This window comes from Solanum stenotomum, chromosome 1 (genome assembly GCF_019186545.1).
Source record: "Solanum stenotomum isolate F172 chromosome 1, ASM1918654v1, whole genome shotgun sequence".
NCBI lineage: Eukaryota > Viridiplantae > Streptophyta > Magnoliopsida > Solanales > Solanaceae > Solanum > Solanum stenotomum.
In genome coordinates, this window is record NC_064282.1 from 1,892,330 (window position 1) to 1,909,201 (window position 16,872).

Consider the following 16,872-nt stretch of genomic DNA (forward strand, 5'->3'; position numbering starts at 1 on the left):
TCTTGCCTAGAAATACAATAAGTTTCTCCTTTTGATGAGGACACATCAAATACACAAGAACTGACAAAATTATTGTTTACTACCAATTACAAAGTCATAAATTATTATCAAATCAAATATTTCAAATATAGTGCAGAAGTTGAATGTAGAAATACATACCACAGACCTCTCACAACTAATAATTTCACTGCCTTTTCATTTGCTGCACTCACAAACTCCATTCATGCATGGTCTCTCCAATAATCCAAGCCTACAATTATGCTCACAATTATTTATACTAAATTGATAGGAAATTTCCTAGCATTATTAATATTTGAAAGTACATAAATAAAGTTGTAAGCAAATATTCATTTATAGTGATCTTAGAGGGATAAACAAATAAAATGCATTCACAAAGAATAATATTACTATTTTTTTACTTGCAAAGACCAACGTAAGGCTAAGTAACCTCTGAAAACTGAAAAGTATAAAGAACGGGTAAAAGCATATCGTGTCATCCCAAAATCCGACATATTACAGAAGAAAAATGAATCTCAAAGGCCATAAATATTAGCGTACTTATTCATAAATGGTAATGTTATCAACAAAGCTAGATTGTAGAGCAAAGAAACTCTTTAAAAAAAATAATGTGCAACTCTCATAGTCTCTGCAGACAAAATTTCTTCAAGTGAAAAGAACGATTACAAATGAAAAGAGGAGATCAGTTGAATTGAAAGGAATAACATAGAGAAATTTAATACCAAGAGACAGACACAAGGAGAAATGTTACGAAAACAACCAGAATCATATCTAGGAAACATCACTAAGCAGACTTGCCGCTTTCACATATGCACACCAGAGTAACTAAGGAAATTCTATTTTACTTCATTGTATTTGAAATTAAGAATTTTAATTTTGATTTTAGGTTGATGCGAGTAGAAAGCATTTATTTGACACTTTAGGAAAGGGCAAATACATGCATATCTTCAAAAATTATATGCACAAATGGTACAAACCAAGTTATAATAATGTCTCTCTTGTGCTTGGATGCAAATTTTACTACATATGCTCTCTAAATTTCATAAGCTTCTTAGCCAAATCAACTCAGACTTCTTCCTCTAGAAAATTGGTACATCAATTTCCTTGTACAGTTTAACTGCACTGAATGATATTTACACAACATAGCATAGCAAACTAATTTCTACATTTGATTACTTATCCCATTGAGTCAAGCCTCGTCATAACCATTTGTCTTGATCCTACCCCTACTCCCTCTCTCCCTTGTTTACTCGAGGGGTATTAAGAGTGAAGATAATGAAAGTCGAACCCAAAAAGAGATGATTGGATGAGTCATTCAAAGAGCAAATCATCATATACCAATATACCTTGCCTCAACAAAACAAAGGAACAAAGAGTAACATCATGATCAAATTAAGCATGGAAAATGGATTCTTTTAATGGAATGCCCCCCTTTGGTTCTTAAAGGCAGATCAATAACTCTTTTAATAGACATAAGACTCTATTGAAAAAGAAATATGAATGCATAATTGTCTCCAGATTGATGTAGTTGTTGAGTTTAGCAAGGTGTGAATGGGAAATAAGAAAGAGAAAATGGAAAGTGGGGGAACCAATTTTAGAGGGAAAATGAAAAGTCATTGCAAAGTTCAAATGAAAAGTCATTTTTACCATATTGGTAGAAGAAAGGAAATTGTTGTCCTTATTTTAGGAGACACTTCCTTTAGTTCTTAAAGGGTTAAGAAGAAAGTGCCCCCTCGCACTGTCTTCGTCGCTCGCTCGGCCTCGGCTTTGGATTTGGCAAACAATTGATTAATAATATTTTTAGACAAAATTTATTTAATTAATCTTGTTAATTCATTTCTTTTCTCTTATAAATTAATTCAGAATGTTAGTTAAATAACGAAATTAATTTCGCAACGAATTATTTGAAATTCACGCATAACGGTAAATTCGTTTGAAAGGATTTGTTCCTTCCGAAAAGTCGTTACTTTTCCCAAAAGACACAACGTTCTGGAAAAAACGGGTCTGAACAGACGTGTTCCTTGCTGCTAATGGCTATAAATAAGAGGTCGTTTTCGTTTTTCAAACACTGAAATTTTTTTCCTCTCTACATACATTTTCTTAGATAAACAAAATTGTCGATCGACTGTGCTCTTGTTGAAGCCTACAAAATTCAGACCATTTTTTAAAAGGATTTATGTTATACAAAATGTTGCTATGTCTAATAAGTATGAAAAAAAATTCTAAAAAAAGATATATATGGTGGTACACATGCATGCGTGCACATAGAGAAATTTATAACAAAGAGAGAATATTGGAGAGGAAAGAGCGAGTAATTTAGAAGGTATTTGGACAACTCGAAAATAACATGGAAATAAGACCATAAGAGTGTCTTCCAAAAAGAAAAAAGTTACTCGTTATACAATCTATATATATAAAGTTGAATATACACAATCTGATGTGGCACCTCTCTATGGCCAGCATTTCTATTTATCTTTTTTCTCCTTTTTTGACATTTTATCTTTGTTTTGTATTTTTTTATATGTATTTTTAAAAAAAAACTGAACGTATTTATGTCATACCCAATTAATTATGCATTTATAACATCCATTACACTAATATAGATTTAAGTAAATAAAAGATGAAAAGATAAAAAAAACTATTCATTTTTCATAACTGTTTACATTTATTTAGCATATAAAATAAAAAATATTTGAGCATTTGTAACAAACAAGAACAAATTTCTTCACTTTGACTCTTCTTCTGACGATGATTATGAATATATGGTATCAACTTTTGTCGCTAAGATGTCCATCAAATTTCTAGGTCATGTGACTTTTTAACAAAAGAAAAAGAGAGAATATCTCATTATTCTTGTGAAGATATTGATGTGAAGATATTAATGTAAAGAAAGAGATCATGTAACAAAAGTTTCTCAACAAAATGAAAGACATTTTTGAAAGAATGTGTATTCCTCCTACAAGGAGAGAAAATTCATTTTGGTTAAGAAATTTATAGGAATGCCGATTAGTGTTTCAAAGGATAAGAAGTATTATTTGGAGAGAAAATCAATCTATTTATGAAATTCGTATTAAATTAGGAGGAGAATAAGCAAAAAATTATTTTGTAATTTGAAAAGAGAGAAAATTAGATATTCTTTTAATTTTTTTCTTCTTTTATTTTGTCATGATTTTTTTGTATCTTTAATTAAAGTTTTTTTTTTTTTTATCTTTAATTAAAGTTTTTTTCTTATTTATCTTTAATTAAAGTTTATATATATTTTCTAAAAATAAAGAATTTAAAAGGATGGATCATATTTAGTTCCTTTCCTCATCAATGCTCTTAATCTCATAATTAGTGTTATTTATATTATTTTCTTGATTACTTTTTTTCTTCCTTTTAATTATTTATTTCAAGAAATTAGTTATTGTAACTTGAATTACATATGTATTTTTACATAATTGATTTGTCATTTTTAAAAATTTTGGATCATTCTTCTTCTTAAAGTTTCTAGCTATATGTAATAATAAAGCTAAAATAGAAAATGTGGGGTGACACCCTTCTTAGCAATATATATCTATTTATTCTTATCAATGTTTTCTGACATTTTTTGTTATTTTTTCCTTTAAATAATTGTTGTCTCGATTTTTATTTTTAATTTTATTTTTAAAGCATTTTTTAATTTTAAAAGACTGAAAAAAAATTTATATTGAAAATTTATAAAATATAAAAAATGATTTATTTAACTCCTATCATCATCAATATTATTATTAATTTCTTTTACTTCTTTCCTTAATATTCATTTCATCATTAATGTAATTTATATCATTTTGTTATATAAGATAATCTTCACTTTTACATGATGTGTCATTTCTTAGAAGTTAGGATTACTATTTATCTAAGGCAAAAGGGTCTGGTGGACCCTTCTACTTGAATGAGTTTGTATTGTGAACCCTTCTACTTATTTATTTGTCATCTGAACCCCTAAATCCATATTCTAAACTCAATATTTTAAACATTTTTTAACCCTTTAGTTGTGCGTGTACCACAAATGCCTGACACGTAATTTTAAAAATAATTATAAATGACACGTGTATATATACCACTTCATGTCATCTTGACATTTTTATTGTATTTAATTAATATATTTCTAATTTTTATTTGTCTTTTGCCACCAAACCCACCACTTTCCCCCACAATCTCATTTCATTTCTCTTTCATCTATCTTTACAAAAAACAATTCAACCTCTTCTACTCTTTTCATTGAAGAAAAAATTCCAGTAGCATAAATCATGGCTTAATCAAGGCAATCCGTCTTTGTTTTCATCTAAGTCGAAGAAGAGAGGTTCACCGCAAAATCTGTGTGTGGCTATATATACCCACATTTTTTTTTCTCATTTTTTTCTTCATTCCCACAAAATTGTTTGAGTATTTTTGTTGGTTTTGTTCGATTTTCAATTTATCTATGTAAATTTTGTAACTTATTTCCGTATTTGTATGTTGTTTAGTCTAGATTTCATCTTCTATTTATGTCTTTGTTTAATTTTTAGGTTTTTAGTCGATTCATACTAATTATGTTGAAATTTTTTGGGGATTTTGTTTGTTATGCTTTCAATTACATGTTTCATGATTTCTATTAGATTATAGGATTCTAACAAAAATAACATTCATGATGATGCAGAAAACTACAATAGGATCAACCACAAAATGAAGCAAAGAATTAAATGAAAATGCATAGAAATTAAAAAGGAGTATAACAATGGACAAAATGGAGAAGAAATTTGGGGAAAGGAGATCGAAAAAGAGGCCAGAAAAAGCTCAAATTTGTCTAATAATGGTGTTAAATGCATATGGGGAAGAAGATGACTTTATAAAACCCTAATGTGGCTATTAGACCCATTTAGAGAATCGACATGACTGAAGAACTTTATCAACATATTGAAACAATACTTTCCAAGAATTTAAAAGTCAGCCAATGAATTTTAATTTAAAGTGAAAAGAAGCCTAAGAGGGAAAGAAGATGTTTCATCTTCACATGAGCAACTATGAACTCCAAACGCAAAAGTCCACTGTAATAAAGTTCAAATTTGCATAAAGCTTGTAAATAATTGTGATATTGTCTGCCATGATTGTAAGGTTTTTCTCGGAAGACCTCACGCTATTAAGAGAATCTACATCTTATGTAGTTTCCAATTTTTTCTTGAGAGATACATTAGCTCTCTGGATTAAGTCCAATAATGTGTCAACACAACCATAATGAACATAAAAAGATACTGATTTTGCGGCTCTTAGTAAATATAACTAATCACAACAGCCCTCTATATCTTAATCCCTACTCTTGATTTTCCCATCTATAAGCATATAACGAAAAAGCGAATGAGTTTTTTATTTTCCATTGCCCTGTTTTGCTCCATTTTACAATGATCCATCACTACGCATCCCGTCAAATTTGCTTGTTCTTTCTGATAATAATCACCCCACACTAGAAAAATCATGTAAAAATCAAATGTATAAGTGAGGAACAGTATTTGTAGGGAAAAGAAATGAAAAAGTCTTTTAGTTGGTTCGAACATACTATCAAACACCTTTGTTGCACCAATTCTTAAATTAAGTTAACCATGCAATATAAATTTAACGATAGAACACATAATTTGCCACACATCTCATAAGATTGCGCCTGAATATCTCAATTCAGACATGAATATTGAATAAGCATATCAAAAAAATTGGTACGTGCACCAAAAATCCAATATGAAATAACCCAAAAGAACAAGTGACGATTACAGATAATGAGAGTGCAATAACTAAAGAACGATTGCTTTAAAACCTCAAAAAACATAAATAGCTCACAATTTGAACAATAAATTTCTTAATATCAGATGAAGAACGATGAAATTTGAGAACCATTAAAAAGAAAAGTTGTATAGTTTTAGAGAGAGAAATTATGTAAAATTAGAAATCAATTGAAGAAAACATTTGTATGCAAATAAAGGAAACAAAATTTAGTGAAAATTTACGCGTGGTTTGATGAGAAAGAAGTACAATACACGTGCAGACTTGCTATCACAGTAAATATAAAAATATATTTAATGACCAATCAAACTCGTCCAAGTTTATAGTACAACTGATAATGTTGTTGGTACAATTCTTAATTGCAGTGTTCGTCCTCAAAAGTCTCATTTCTATATAGGAGTAATAATATTCTTCTGTTAGTTCTAGCTAGCAAATGGCCTGGTGGTAAAGATAACGAAGTTTTATTTCTGTTCGAGTTAAATTTAAAGTGTGGTAAAATGGTAAATAAATACCAGCTAAAGAACCCAACCCTACCAATAATTTATCAAATCTTGATTGAAGAGGATATTGGTTGTTTAAGAAGAGTGAGTCGTTAATTTCTTATAGTATTTTTTTTTCGTTCTATTGTTGATAACTCTTGTTCCCCACCTTTTAGTGGCAGGGCTCTAGCCTCTATGTATTAAAATTAGAGTACTCTTTGAAAAATAGATATTAGAAGGTCTGAGTCTTGAAATAGAGTTTTTCCGATAGCTAGGGAGCTTGGGAACTTTCTGTTGTCGATTCAGTGGATTTCGAACCCTCAATGCTAGAAGGGGAAAAAAAATTAATTTAATTGGCCACAGAAAGTGTATCTAGTTTTTTATTTCTAGCTATTATTACTCACGAGAGTTGAATGCATGCCTGTTAAATTTCTTTAAGGTGAAAACTACTCCACAACTAATGGTGGGGATTTGGCATGACCCCAAAAATTTATCCTTATGTAAGCTGTAATTTAGCTTGTTATTACAAGTTAAATATCATATTTCACCAGGTTACAAATTGATTAATTATTGCACGTTGTTGTTCATATACAATTGTCTTTATGACTTTACAGGTTCAACTAAATTCAGTAATTTTATCTTAAATCCTGCATTGATGTAAAAAAAAAAATATTTATTATGTCCGAATAATCTATCAGAACCAATAAGAAGGAAATGATTATGATCCAAATAATTAACTTGAGGGATAAGTACTGCATTGTAAGTTTTTTACTACTTCACAGTATGCTCTCCTTTTTGTTCAGTTACATTTGTGACAATGTTATTAAGAGCCTGTTTGGATTGACTTATTGTGTTTGACTTATTTTTTGCTATATTGACTTAAAACAAGTGCTTAAAAGTACCTAAAACAAGTCAATCCAAACATGCTATAAAACCTCCCAACGTGGTGCTTTAATTTGCGCCCCCCTGCCCCTCCCCTCCCCCCCAAAAAAAAACAATGTGGCTCATAGGCCATGAGGGATAACTTGTAAAAATCAATCTACACGTACTCTTCGTGTACGTACGCAAACAATTTTTCAAATATCTCATGAATATAATCTGCTTTCAGAAAAAGGAATAGTTTTTTTGATCTGGTATTATTGCTTATCCATATGCATAATTGGTGGAATACAATATATTTTTTCGATAAAAATGTGTCAATTAACTTCCTTTGACAAGGACAACTCCGCTTATGTCCATATGGTAGCAAAAGACAAAATAATTAGTGCTCGAACCCGTTGGGACGAAAAACTTGTTTTCCTCTTGCGTTGGTAGCCGATAGCAGGTAGCAGTGTTTCCTCTGTAATGAGCTATATTGGAATATACAGTGTGAATCAGAATTAATCGGGTCAATAAATATTGAATACAAATTATTATATGAAAAAAAGATGGGATGACAACGCATCTGAACAAGTTTTTTTATTCGTTCTCTTCTAGATATAAGGTTATTATAAGTCAATTAACCTGTTTAAAGAGAGTTGAATACAAATGTGATACAGAATAATTAGCTTCTTCAATGAGTTATTTGTTAAATGGTCATTAATTTGTTAGCCTCTTAAACATAAATAAAACCAGGAATTTTTGGGATACTATGTGATTAAATAAAGTAAAAAATGTGTGCTAGCTACCAAGCTTGCTTTGATAGGAAAACTAAACAAGCTTTTAAAATTATCTCTAAGTCGGTTTGCGTGTATCAATTAATACAAGTGAAGCAAAACATCAAGAATCATTAGAGTTCAAGTTGTAATTGATCTCAACAAGTTATTAATTGAGCAAAACAAAGGATAAAAAGTTAAATGCACCAACTGTGTCAATGCAAGAAAATGTCGTAAAGGTTTACGGCTTTGGATGGTATTTTTCCACGGATAAGCGAATTGTGTTTGAGTAATAGTTGATGAAATATCTAACTCATGCACGTCTTGTTGAAATTTGACTTGTCGATTATAAGATTTTTGACAACTTCTTTGTCGGAAATGTTCTGGCAATTTGTTTTTCATATCTTCAAAAATATCAATTAATGTATGTACAAAGAATTACATACCACTATCTTTCTAAGTGCTCTGACAATATAAAAAAAAAGTAAGTTATCAATGCATAATTCATAAACCTTGTAAGCGCATCGAGTGGGAGTATGTCAAAATCATAAGACGTTTGTACTGCAACCTCAAACAATCGCTCATTATCTAACGAGTTCCTCTCTATTTAACGAATGCTCATTATCACGAATTCAAATCTTAATTATCTCCTAAATTCTAACAAGAGATCCCTTCTAACAACCTCTTAAATCAACATATTTACAGAATCCTTGGATATCAATTCTAACAAGTTTTCCTAAAATAACGATATCATAAACTCAAGTAATTTTGTTATTGTATTCTTCATCAGTTCCTTCTTTTGTATCTGAAAGTTTCGAGTTTTTTTTTTCCAAATAGTCAATCATAGTATTGTTGAGGCATTTCCTTACAATTGTCCGTATGAATCCTACGCCAACTTCTAGAATGTGGATGGTGCATCTCACCATTAATGACATGTGTATCTCAAACATGTATCTCGCAGCCTAATTTGTAAAAGTTAATACAATTGAACTTTATAGTAATATGAACTCTATCTCAGATACATGTATCTCAGCTTTAAAAATTGTTGGATACATGTATCTCACCATTAATGATACATGTATCTCGCAACCTTATTTGTAAAAGTTTATACAATCGAATTTTAGAGAAATATGTATCTAGTATTAATTTGATATGTCAAATATCAATTTCATACATTATATCCAAAAACATGTATCTCGAGTACATTGTAAGTAGATACATAAATCCAAAAACATGTATCTCGTCCTTCTTCTTCTTGTTAAATTTCTCACTCATCTTTGCTTGCTGGTAATACAAAACTATCGAGTATCGATTAGCGATAGTGAAGTCGAAGAGATTATCGACTATGATTTTTGCATCATATATATCCTTAGTTGTGCCAATACGAATATGCCTTATAACACCGTACTTATCGAAGATATAGTACATCTCCTCGCTCATGATGTTGAACGAAAGGTTTCGAACGCATAATACCCTGTTAGCCTTCGACAGTAGTCGAGTATTACCCTTTCGGAGACTTAACATCGCCACAGTTTCGCCAGAATAAGAGTGAAAAAGTTTAGCCTCTTTTACTTAATAGTCTCGCCGGTAGATGAACAAGGATCAATTTTGATATTAAGAGGATGAAGGAAGGAAGAGAAATGGGGGAGGACGTGAGGGATTAGAGATATTGTTGGAGTAGATGATTGACAGAGGAAAACAATTGATGAGAGAGAAAAAATATTCATTGCAATTAGACCATTAATTTTGGTGTTTAAATGTAAGATAATTAATCAATCCTAGTTATAAGAGATTTGTTTACCTAATTGTATCTTTTAAAATATATTATATAAAATATTAAAAGTGATAACATATGTAATTGTTTAAAGTAGAGGTAAATTTAAGGGTAAATTACAGAAATTACATATTTTTAAGGCAAAATTACAATCTATCCCTTAAAAGTTTATAATTACAGAAATCCCTCAAACGGATACAATAATATAAGCGCTGATACATTAATCTGATGCGCGAGATATATTAATCGTTAAGTAAGATACATTACATTTTATACATAATACAATAATCTGATGCGCGAGATACAATAATATAAACGCGCTGATATATTAATCTGATGCACGAAAATGAGGGATTTTGGAGATTTATAAAACTTATAGAGGATAATGGTAATAAGTAAACTAAAAGATAAGATTTTTGTAATTTTTCCTAAATTTAATATATACGGTAGGGATGTATGTATGGTTAGGTAGTTCTCCCTACAATGGGGTATAATGGGCCCAGTCCATTTTCAGCAAACAATAGAACCACAGAATCAAAAAGCCCAGGCCCAATCGAAAGCCCATAACTTACTCGACCTCATGAAGCGAATTGGCACCAAAAGGCACTGCATTTTCCCGCCTAAAATGTCCAATATAATAGGTCCATTCCATTTTCAGGCCCAAACGAAAGCCCATAACTTTCAATACCAAATATAATGGGCCCTGTCCATTTTCGGCAAACAATAGGACCACAGAATTAAGAAGACCAGGCCCAATCGAAAGCCCATAACTAACTCGACCTCATTAAGCGAATTGGCGCCAAAAGGCATTGCATTTTCCCGCCAAAGATATCCATCACATTTACATTGAAGCCTCCCGCCTCAGATCAAGCCCTAACAATTTCTTTCTTCAATCCCAATCTGCAATCCTTACAGCTACATCCGAGAAAGTTCCGGCGAACGGAGGATGGCTTCCGACTCATCTCCGGTCAATGCTCGCGGCGGTAAGTGCACTGCATCTCTTTGGTCATCTGCTCGTATGTTTAGTATTTTTCTAAGTAGAAGTTTCTTAGAAACAATTTGAAATGTACAGGTCCATCTACACCAGAAGATTCCATTTCAAGTCCAATTGGCAACACTTACTCTTCTCCCGGCGACTCTGCTCGCCGGAAGCGTGGCCGCCGCTCGGCCTCATCGACACCAGTAGCACCGTCAAATCGGCGATTCACAACTCCTGAGGCTACACCAACACCGTCGAGTACTAATCCTCGCCGAGGCGGAAGAAGAGCATCCTCCAACACCCCTACTAGTGCCGCTACTCCATCCTATGCCTCTGATGTTCCGCCTTCCTCAGAAGGCGGGGAAGGTGATGATGCCGATGATACCCCACCTATGTATGTGTGGGGCACAAACATCAGCGTGCAAGATGTAAACGCTGCAATTCTTAGGTTTTTGAGGAATTTCCGGGAGGATCCTTCTCAAACTGAGGGGAAATACATGAGGGCAGTTCATAATGTAATTGAAATGGAAGGCGACTCACTCGATGTTGATGCGCATGATGTGTTCGACTATGATGGTGATTTGTATACCAAAATGGTCAGATTCCCACTTGAGGTTCTAGCAATTTTTGATATTGTCTTAATGGACATGGTTAGCAGAATTAACCCACTATTTGAGAAGCACATACAAGCTAGAATTTTCAATCTTAAGACGTCCACTTCAATGAGAAATCTCAATCCATCTGGTTAGTTGCATTCTAGTATGATATATTTTTCTTTTCAGGATGTATGATGATACCTGGAGCTGTATTAATTTGTATTCTCTTCTGTCAGATATTGAGAAGATGGTGTCACTCAAAGGGATGATTATCCGTTGTAGTGCAATTATTCCAGAGATAAGAGAAGCAATATTTAGATGTCTTGTTTGTGGATATTACTCTGACCCAATTGTTGTAGACAGAGGTTAGTTGACTAGGTGGAATTTATTACCTTATGTCATTTATAAATTCTGGTCTCTATGTGCTAATACTTGACAGTTATCAGGAAGAATTAGTGAGCCGACAATATGCAGCAAGCAAGAATGTCTGGCAAGGAACTCAATGACTCTGGTTCACAATAGATGCAGGTAAACATGACTACCTTTATATCCTGATTGATCCTACTTGTATAAGGTTGATCATACTTGTATATAAGGTGGTGATTGATTTTTTGGTCCTTATTTGATTAGCTGAAGCCAATATTTGAAAATTTATTCCCATCTCTCCTTAATTGAGGAGCTGAAGTAGTTGCACTTGTTCTCAGTAATACTCAATTATCCACAAAGTTTGAGTAGTTATTTATATACACTTGGTATAACAGAGTTTTTATCTGTTGTTTGTGTCCCAATCCACAAAAATTATTACTTGTGATTTCTGATGAGCAATTTATTTAATTTGTTCTCTAGTGCTGAAAGAGGCATACGTGTTGGTTGATGTAACAAATTTGTTGCTAATTATTATTGAAAGATAGAAGCATTACACTTGGATCCTGGGAATAGTGCAGGAGGAGAGATTGACTTCCAAACTACAACACCATGTCCAATTAAGATCTACCAACTATTTCTGATGATTCCTTATCACCAATTCATGGCAGTGATTGATGACCTTTCACACTTTATTGTCCTCTACACCTTCAACATATCTCAGGTTGACTTGAGGCATCTAGCTTGACATCCTTGCACTTTAGTCAAGGATTTGGACTTTTGATCTAGTTGTTGTGATTACTAGTTTGATTGCATTCTCGAATAATGTACCCTGAATGTTGGCTAACCTTATTATTAGCCTTCAGCATTTTAAGTGAGATTTCCTTTAAATATATGTTTTCCCATACACTCAATTTATTGCAATTTTATTCAACTTGGTCTTCGTCGACACAGGTTTGCTGATAAACAAATTGTGAGAGTTCAAGAAACACCAGATGAGATCCCTGAGGGAGGAACACCTCACACGGTAAGCTTGTTGATGCATGACAAGCTGGTGGATGTGGGGAAGCCAGGTGACAGAGTTGAAGTAAGATTTCATGCCATATATTGTTTCTTGTTGATTGTGTATATAAGTCCAACATTCGGTTCCTGTTTTTTAATGTTAATACTTCAATGGTTATTTTGGTTGGTTAGGTCACTGGAATTTATAGGGCTATGAGTGTCAGAATCGGGTCAGCACATAGGACTGTAAAATCATTGTTCAAGGTAAGTCTCCCTATGCGGTTGCTTAGAGTAGTTTGAAAATTAGGCAGTCCGCCAATCTAAAAACCCATCACATATTCAAATTAGACTCTATCAATATGCAGAAACTGATTGGACATCTTTTTATTCCAGACTTACATTGATTGTCTTCATCTTAAGAAGACTGACAAGTCAAGAATGCATGCAGAGGATCCAATGGAAATTGAAAATGGTGTTGTTGGAAATGATGAGCCTCTTGATCATGAAGAAAAGGTTACTCTTATTCAACCTTCTTCTTGGAGGATAAGAGTGATTCAAGTTTTGTTAATGAAAGGTTGTTTTTGAAATGACAGGTGGAGAAATTAAAAGAACTATCTAAACAGCCTGATATCTATGAAAGGCTGACCAAGTCCTTGGCACCAAACATATGGGAGTTGGATGATGTAAAGAAAGGCCTTCTTTGCCAGGTACCACAACAGTCCACCTTTTGTGCTCTGATTGCTTGTGCTTTTAAATGAACATAATTTATTTGATTTTTCCCTAAATATTTATCTTGATACTGGTGGTTAAATTGGGTTTGAGGCGTAATTGTTTTATATTGATTGTTAAGTGCTCTCCATGTAGCTCTTTGGCGGAAATGCATTGACCTTGCCGTCTGGGGCAAGCTTCCGTGGTGATATCAACATTCTTCTTGTTGGTGATCCGGGGACCAGCAAATCACAACTGCTCCAATATATTCACAAACTGTCTCCTCGTGGTATATACACAAGTGGACGAGGAAGTTCAGCTGTGGGGTTGACTGCTTATGTAGCCAAAGATCCCGAGACTGGTGAAACTGTATGATAACTGCTTATTGCTCTTTTGATTGGACTTCTGGCAACATTAATTTGCAACTGCCAAAATATGATTCAACAATTTACTTCACAGGTCCTTGAGAGTGGTGCCCTGGTCCTGAGTGACAGAGGGATCTGCTGTATCGATGAGTTTGACAAAATGTCTGACAGTGCCAGGAGCATGTTACATGAGGTGAGACTCCAAGCTCCTATCTCTTCCTAAATATTTAAGCATATTTTGATTTAAAAGATCAAAATAACAGTATATGCCATCATAGCAAGTTAAAATGTTTTTTAATCATCTTTTTCGTTGATTTTTCTTTAGGTGATGGAGCAACAAACTGTTTCAATTGCAAAGGCTGGAATTATCGCTTCGCTTAATGCTAGAACTTCAGTATTGGCATGTGCAAATCCAATTGGCTCCCGTTACAATCCCCGATTATCTGTCATTGATAATATACACCTTCCACCTACCCTTCTGTCTAGGTATAATTGTGCAAAAACTGCTAGCATGCAGTAGTTTGATTTCTCATCTGTTTCTTTTAGCATAATGCTGCTGACTGTTGATCTACATCCGGAATTGGATACCAGCCACTTGGTGCTTGAACTGGTGGCATCTCTGACTAATCTTTGTGTGCTTTCCAGGTTTGATTTGATATATTTAATTCTAGACAAAGCGGATGAGCAGACCGATAGGCGCCTTGCAAAGCACATAGTTGCTTTACACTTTGAGAATCCTGAGGTTGGTTGATTTGTTTCAGCAAACTATCCAATTCAGTACCTTGGTAAAGAGTATTACTTAGCTGTTTAACTTAATTTTCCATCTCTGCAGAACTCTGAGCAAGAAGTGATTGACCTTCCAACATTAGCTTCATACTTGAGCTATGCTCGAAAACATATACATCCACAATTATCTGATGAAGCAGCTGAAGAATTGACTAGAGGTTATGTGGAGATGAGAAGAAGAGGGAATTTCCCCGGCAGCAGTAAAAAGGTCTATTTTTTAATCAATCAAGTTATAAGTTTCATTGTCATATTTTTATTCTGAAAGATACTGTGCAGATAATTATATTGCACTTTTCAAATAATCCCCATAAGTACTACCACCTGGTTTTTGATATGTAATCTTTTACAGGTGATTACAGCCACACCAAGGCAGCTAGAGAGTTTAATACGTCTAGGTGAAGGTCTTGCTCGGATTCGTTTTTCAGAAAAGGTTGGCATATCTTTCCTAGTGCTTGTCCTTTTTTTTTTGGACTTCGCCTCATGAAGATGCTATTGCCACTTCATGTGCAGGTGGAGAAAAGAGATGTAGTGGAGGCTTTTCGACTTCTAGAAGTTGCATTGCAGCAGTCTGCAACTGACCATGCTACTGGTATAACTTGGAATTCCCTTTTTATAGTCTACAGTAATCGTTGTCTTCATATCTAGAAATATCTTAGGACAATGAATCATCACACTAATTTGAGTATCTGGTGACATCTATTTTTGCAACCTGCGTAGACACGTAGTTTGTGCAGCATTTTTCTTATTGCTCTATTTAATAAACTTAAATGTTACCTCTTTCTTATCATGTTCAATTGCTAACTCATTTCTAATATTGTCACCTAGTTGAAGTATTCTGAGCACTTGTATTCTTTGAGCAGGAACCATTGACATGGATCTCATCACAACTGGAGTATCTGCAAGTGAAAGGATGAGAAGGGAGAATTTGGTGTCAACCACCCGCAACATAATTATGGAGAAGATGCAGCTTGGGGGACCATCAACTCGTTTGCTAGAGGTGTGAAACTTGTTGAAATTATACTTTTATAGCATTTCGGGGTGACTGAAAAGAAATTCAGTACTGACTTTTGCTCACTTCAATGTATAGTTACTGGAAGACGTCAAGAAGCAAAGTTCTGGTGGTGAAGTCCACCTAGCAGATGTAAATTTCTCTCACTCAACTCTCTCTCTCTCTCTCTGTGCACTTTTGATTGAGAAGTCATCTGATGTTTTTTCCCTCTTGGTGTTGCATCAGCTGCGAAATGCACTGGCTACCCTCGCAACCGAAGGACTGGTTGTTGTTCATGGAGACACTGTGAAGAGAATATGATGAGTGCTCAGGAAACTTAGGTTGATATGCACATTGGCATTATTTGCTAGAGCACTCGCAAGCTCTTGGCCATATCCGCGGTCTACTTCACTGTGCCCTTTGAAACAGTTAGCCATATTGTAAGAGCAACGTGTATGACTTTGCAATGTAGTGTTTTTGTCTTTGAACTTGATCTTTAATTAAAGAGCTTGGGTTAAGTTGAAACCTGAGTCTGTATATTAGAAATTAGATTATAGGTTACGTGCACAACATCGCTGGTTTTGGCGTATAAGTGTTGAGAGCTGACGAAAAACATTTCATTCATAGGTTTCTTTAAACTTGTCTCCAATTTATCTGTTGTTAATAGTCCAAATCAACCCATGTAGCTCACCCAAAATTAGAGACTTGAATCTCTAACCCAAGTCTTCAGACTCCGGAAAGAGAGGAAGACTGAATTTCCTCTAGCAGGCTTGGAATCTACGTTTTGTTAAAAGTGCCAACTCTTTTTTTAGTCATAAAAGCTTGCTTACCTATGGTAACTTCCATCCACAATGCTCATTTTCTTTTCTGAAGAGGTATGATATGAAGTCGAAAAACAGACTAGGGGGAATATAGGTAGAAATATTATCAACAAATTGATGTGGCTGGAGGGACACTTGGAACGTGCAAGTCTGTTTGTTTCTGTCAGTGGGTCCCATCTAAATCATGTGTTCATTATTTGTCCACAGGTGATCCTCCTCCGGAAATTTCGTCTACAGATTTTTATAAGGATTAAAAATATTAGCACCGTTTGTATAATTGATTTACCAAAGTATATGCTTCGTTAAAATAAGTTGTGATTTTCATGAGAGATTCAAAATATCATGAAATAGAGAAAAATTAATATTTACTATATGTATAAAATTAATAATTTTACTTTTGAATATATAATACTTATTCTGTTTTGCTTTATTTGTCTATTGACTTGATATAACATTATAAAAGAAAGTAAAATAGATTTTTAAATCTTGTGATAGAGAAATTTACTCGTACTTTCTTACTTCTGTTTAATTCTACCCTGATTAAAATGTATGCGGAATGAATTAATCTCAAAATAATAAAATTATAT

General features: G+C 33.5%; 1 protein-coding gene across 1 annotated transcript; it reads left to right on the forward strand.

Moving 5' to 3' along the window:
• The first annotated feature begins 10,502 nt into the window (after positions 1 to 10,502).
• On the forward strand, positions 10,503 to 16,115 carry LOC125876506 (DNA replication licensing factor MCM4). Its single transcript, XM_049557707.1, has 18 exons — positions 10,503 to 10,660; positions 10,750 to 11,400; positions 11,489 to 11,617; positions 11,699 to 11,780; positions 12,570 to 12,702; positions 12,810 to 12,881; positions 13,011 to 13,130; positions 13,211 to 13,324; positions 13,482 to 13,694; positions 13,785 to 13,883; positions 14,016 to 14,176; positions 14,336 to 14,432; positions 14,523 to 14,684; positions 14,826 to 14,906; positions 14,987 to 15,065; positions 15,337 to 15,473; positions 15,564 to 15,617; positions 15,711 to 16,115. Exons 1-18 carry the CDS (start codon positions 10,624 to 10,626, stop codon positions 15,783 to 15,785), a joined length of 2,496 nt encoding a protein of 831 aa, XP_049413664.1. The 5' UTR covers positions 10,503 to 10,623; the 3' UTR covers positions 15,786 to 16,115.
• The last annotated feature ends 757 nt before the right edge of the window (positions 16,116 to 16,872 follow it).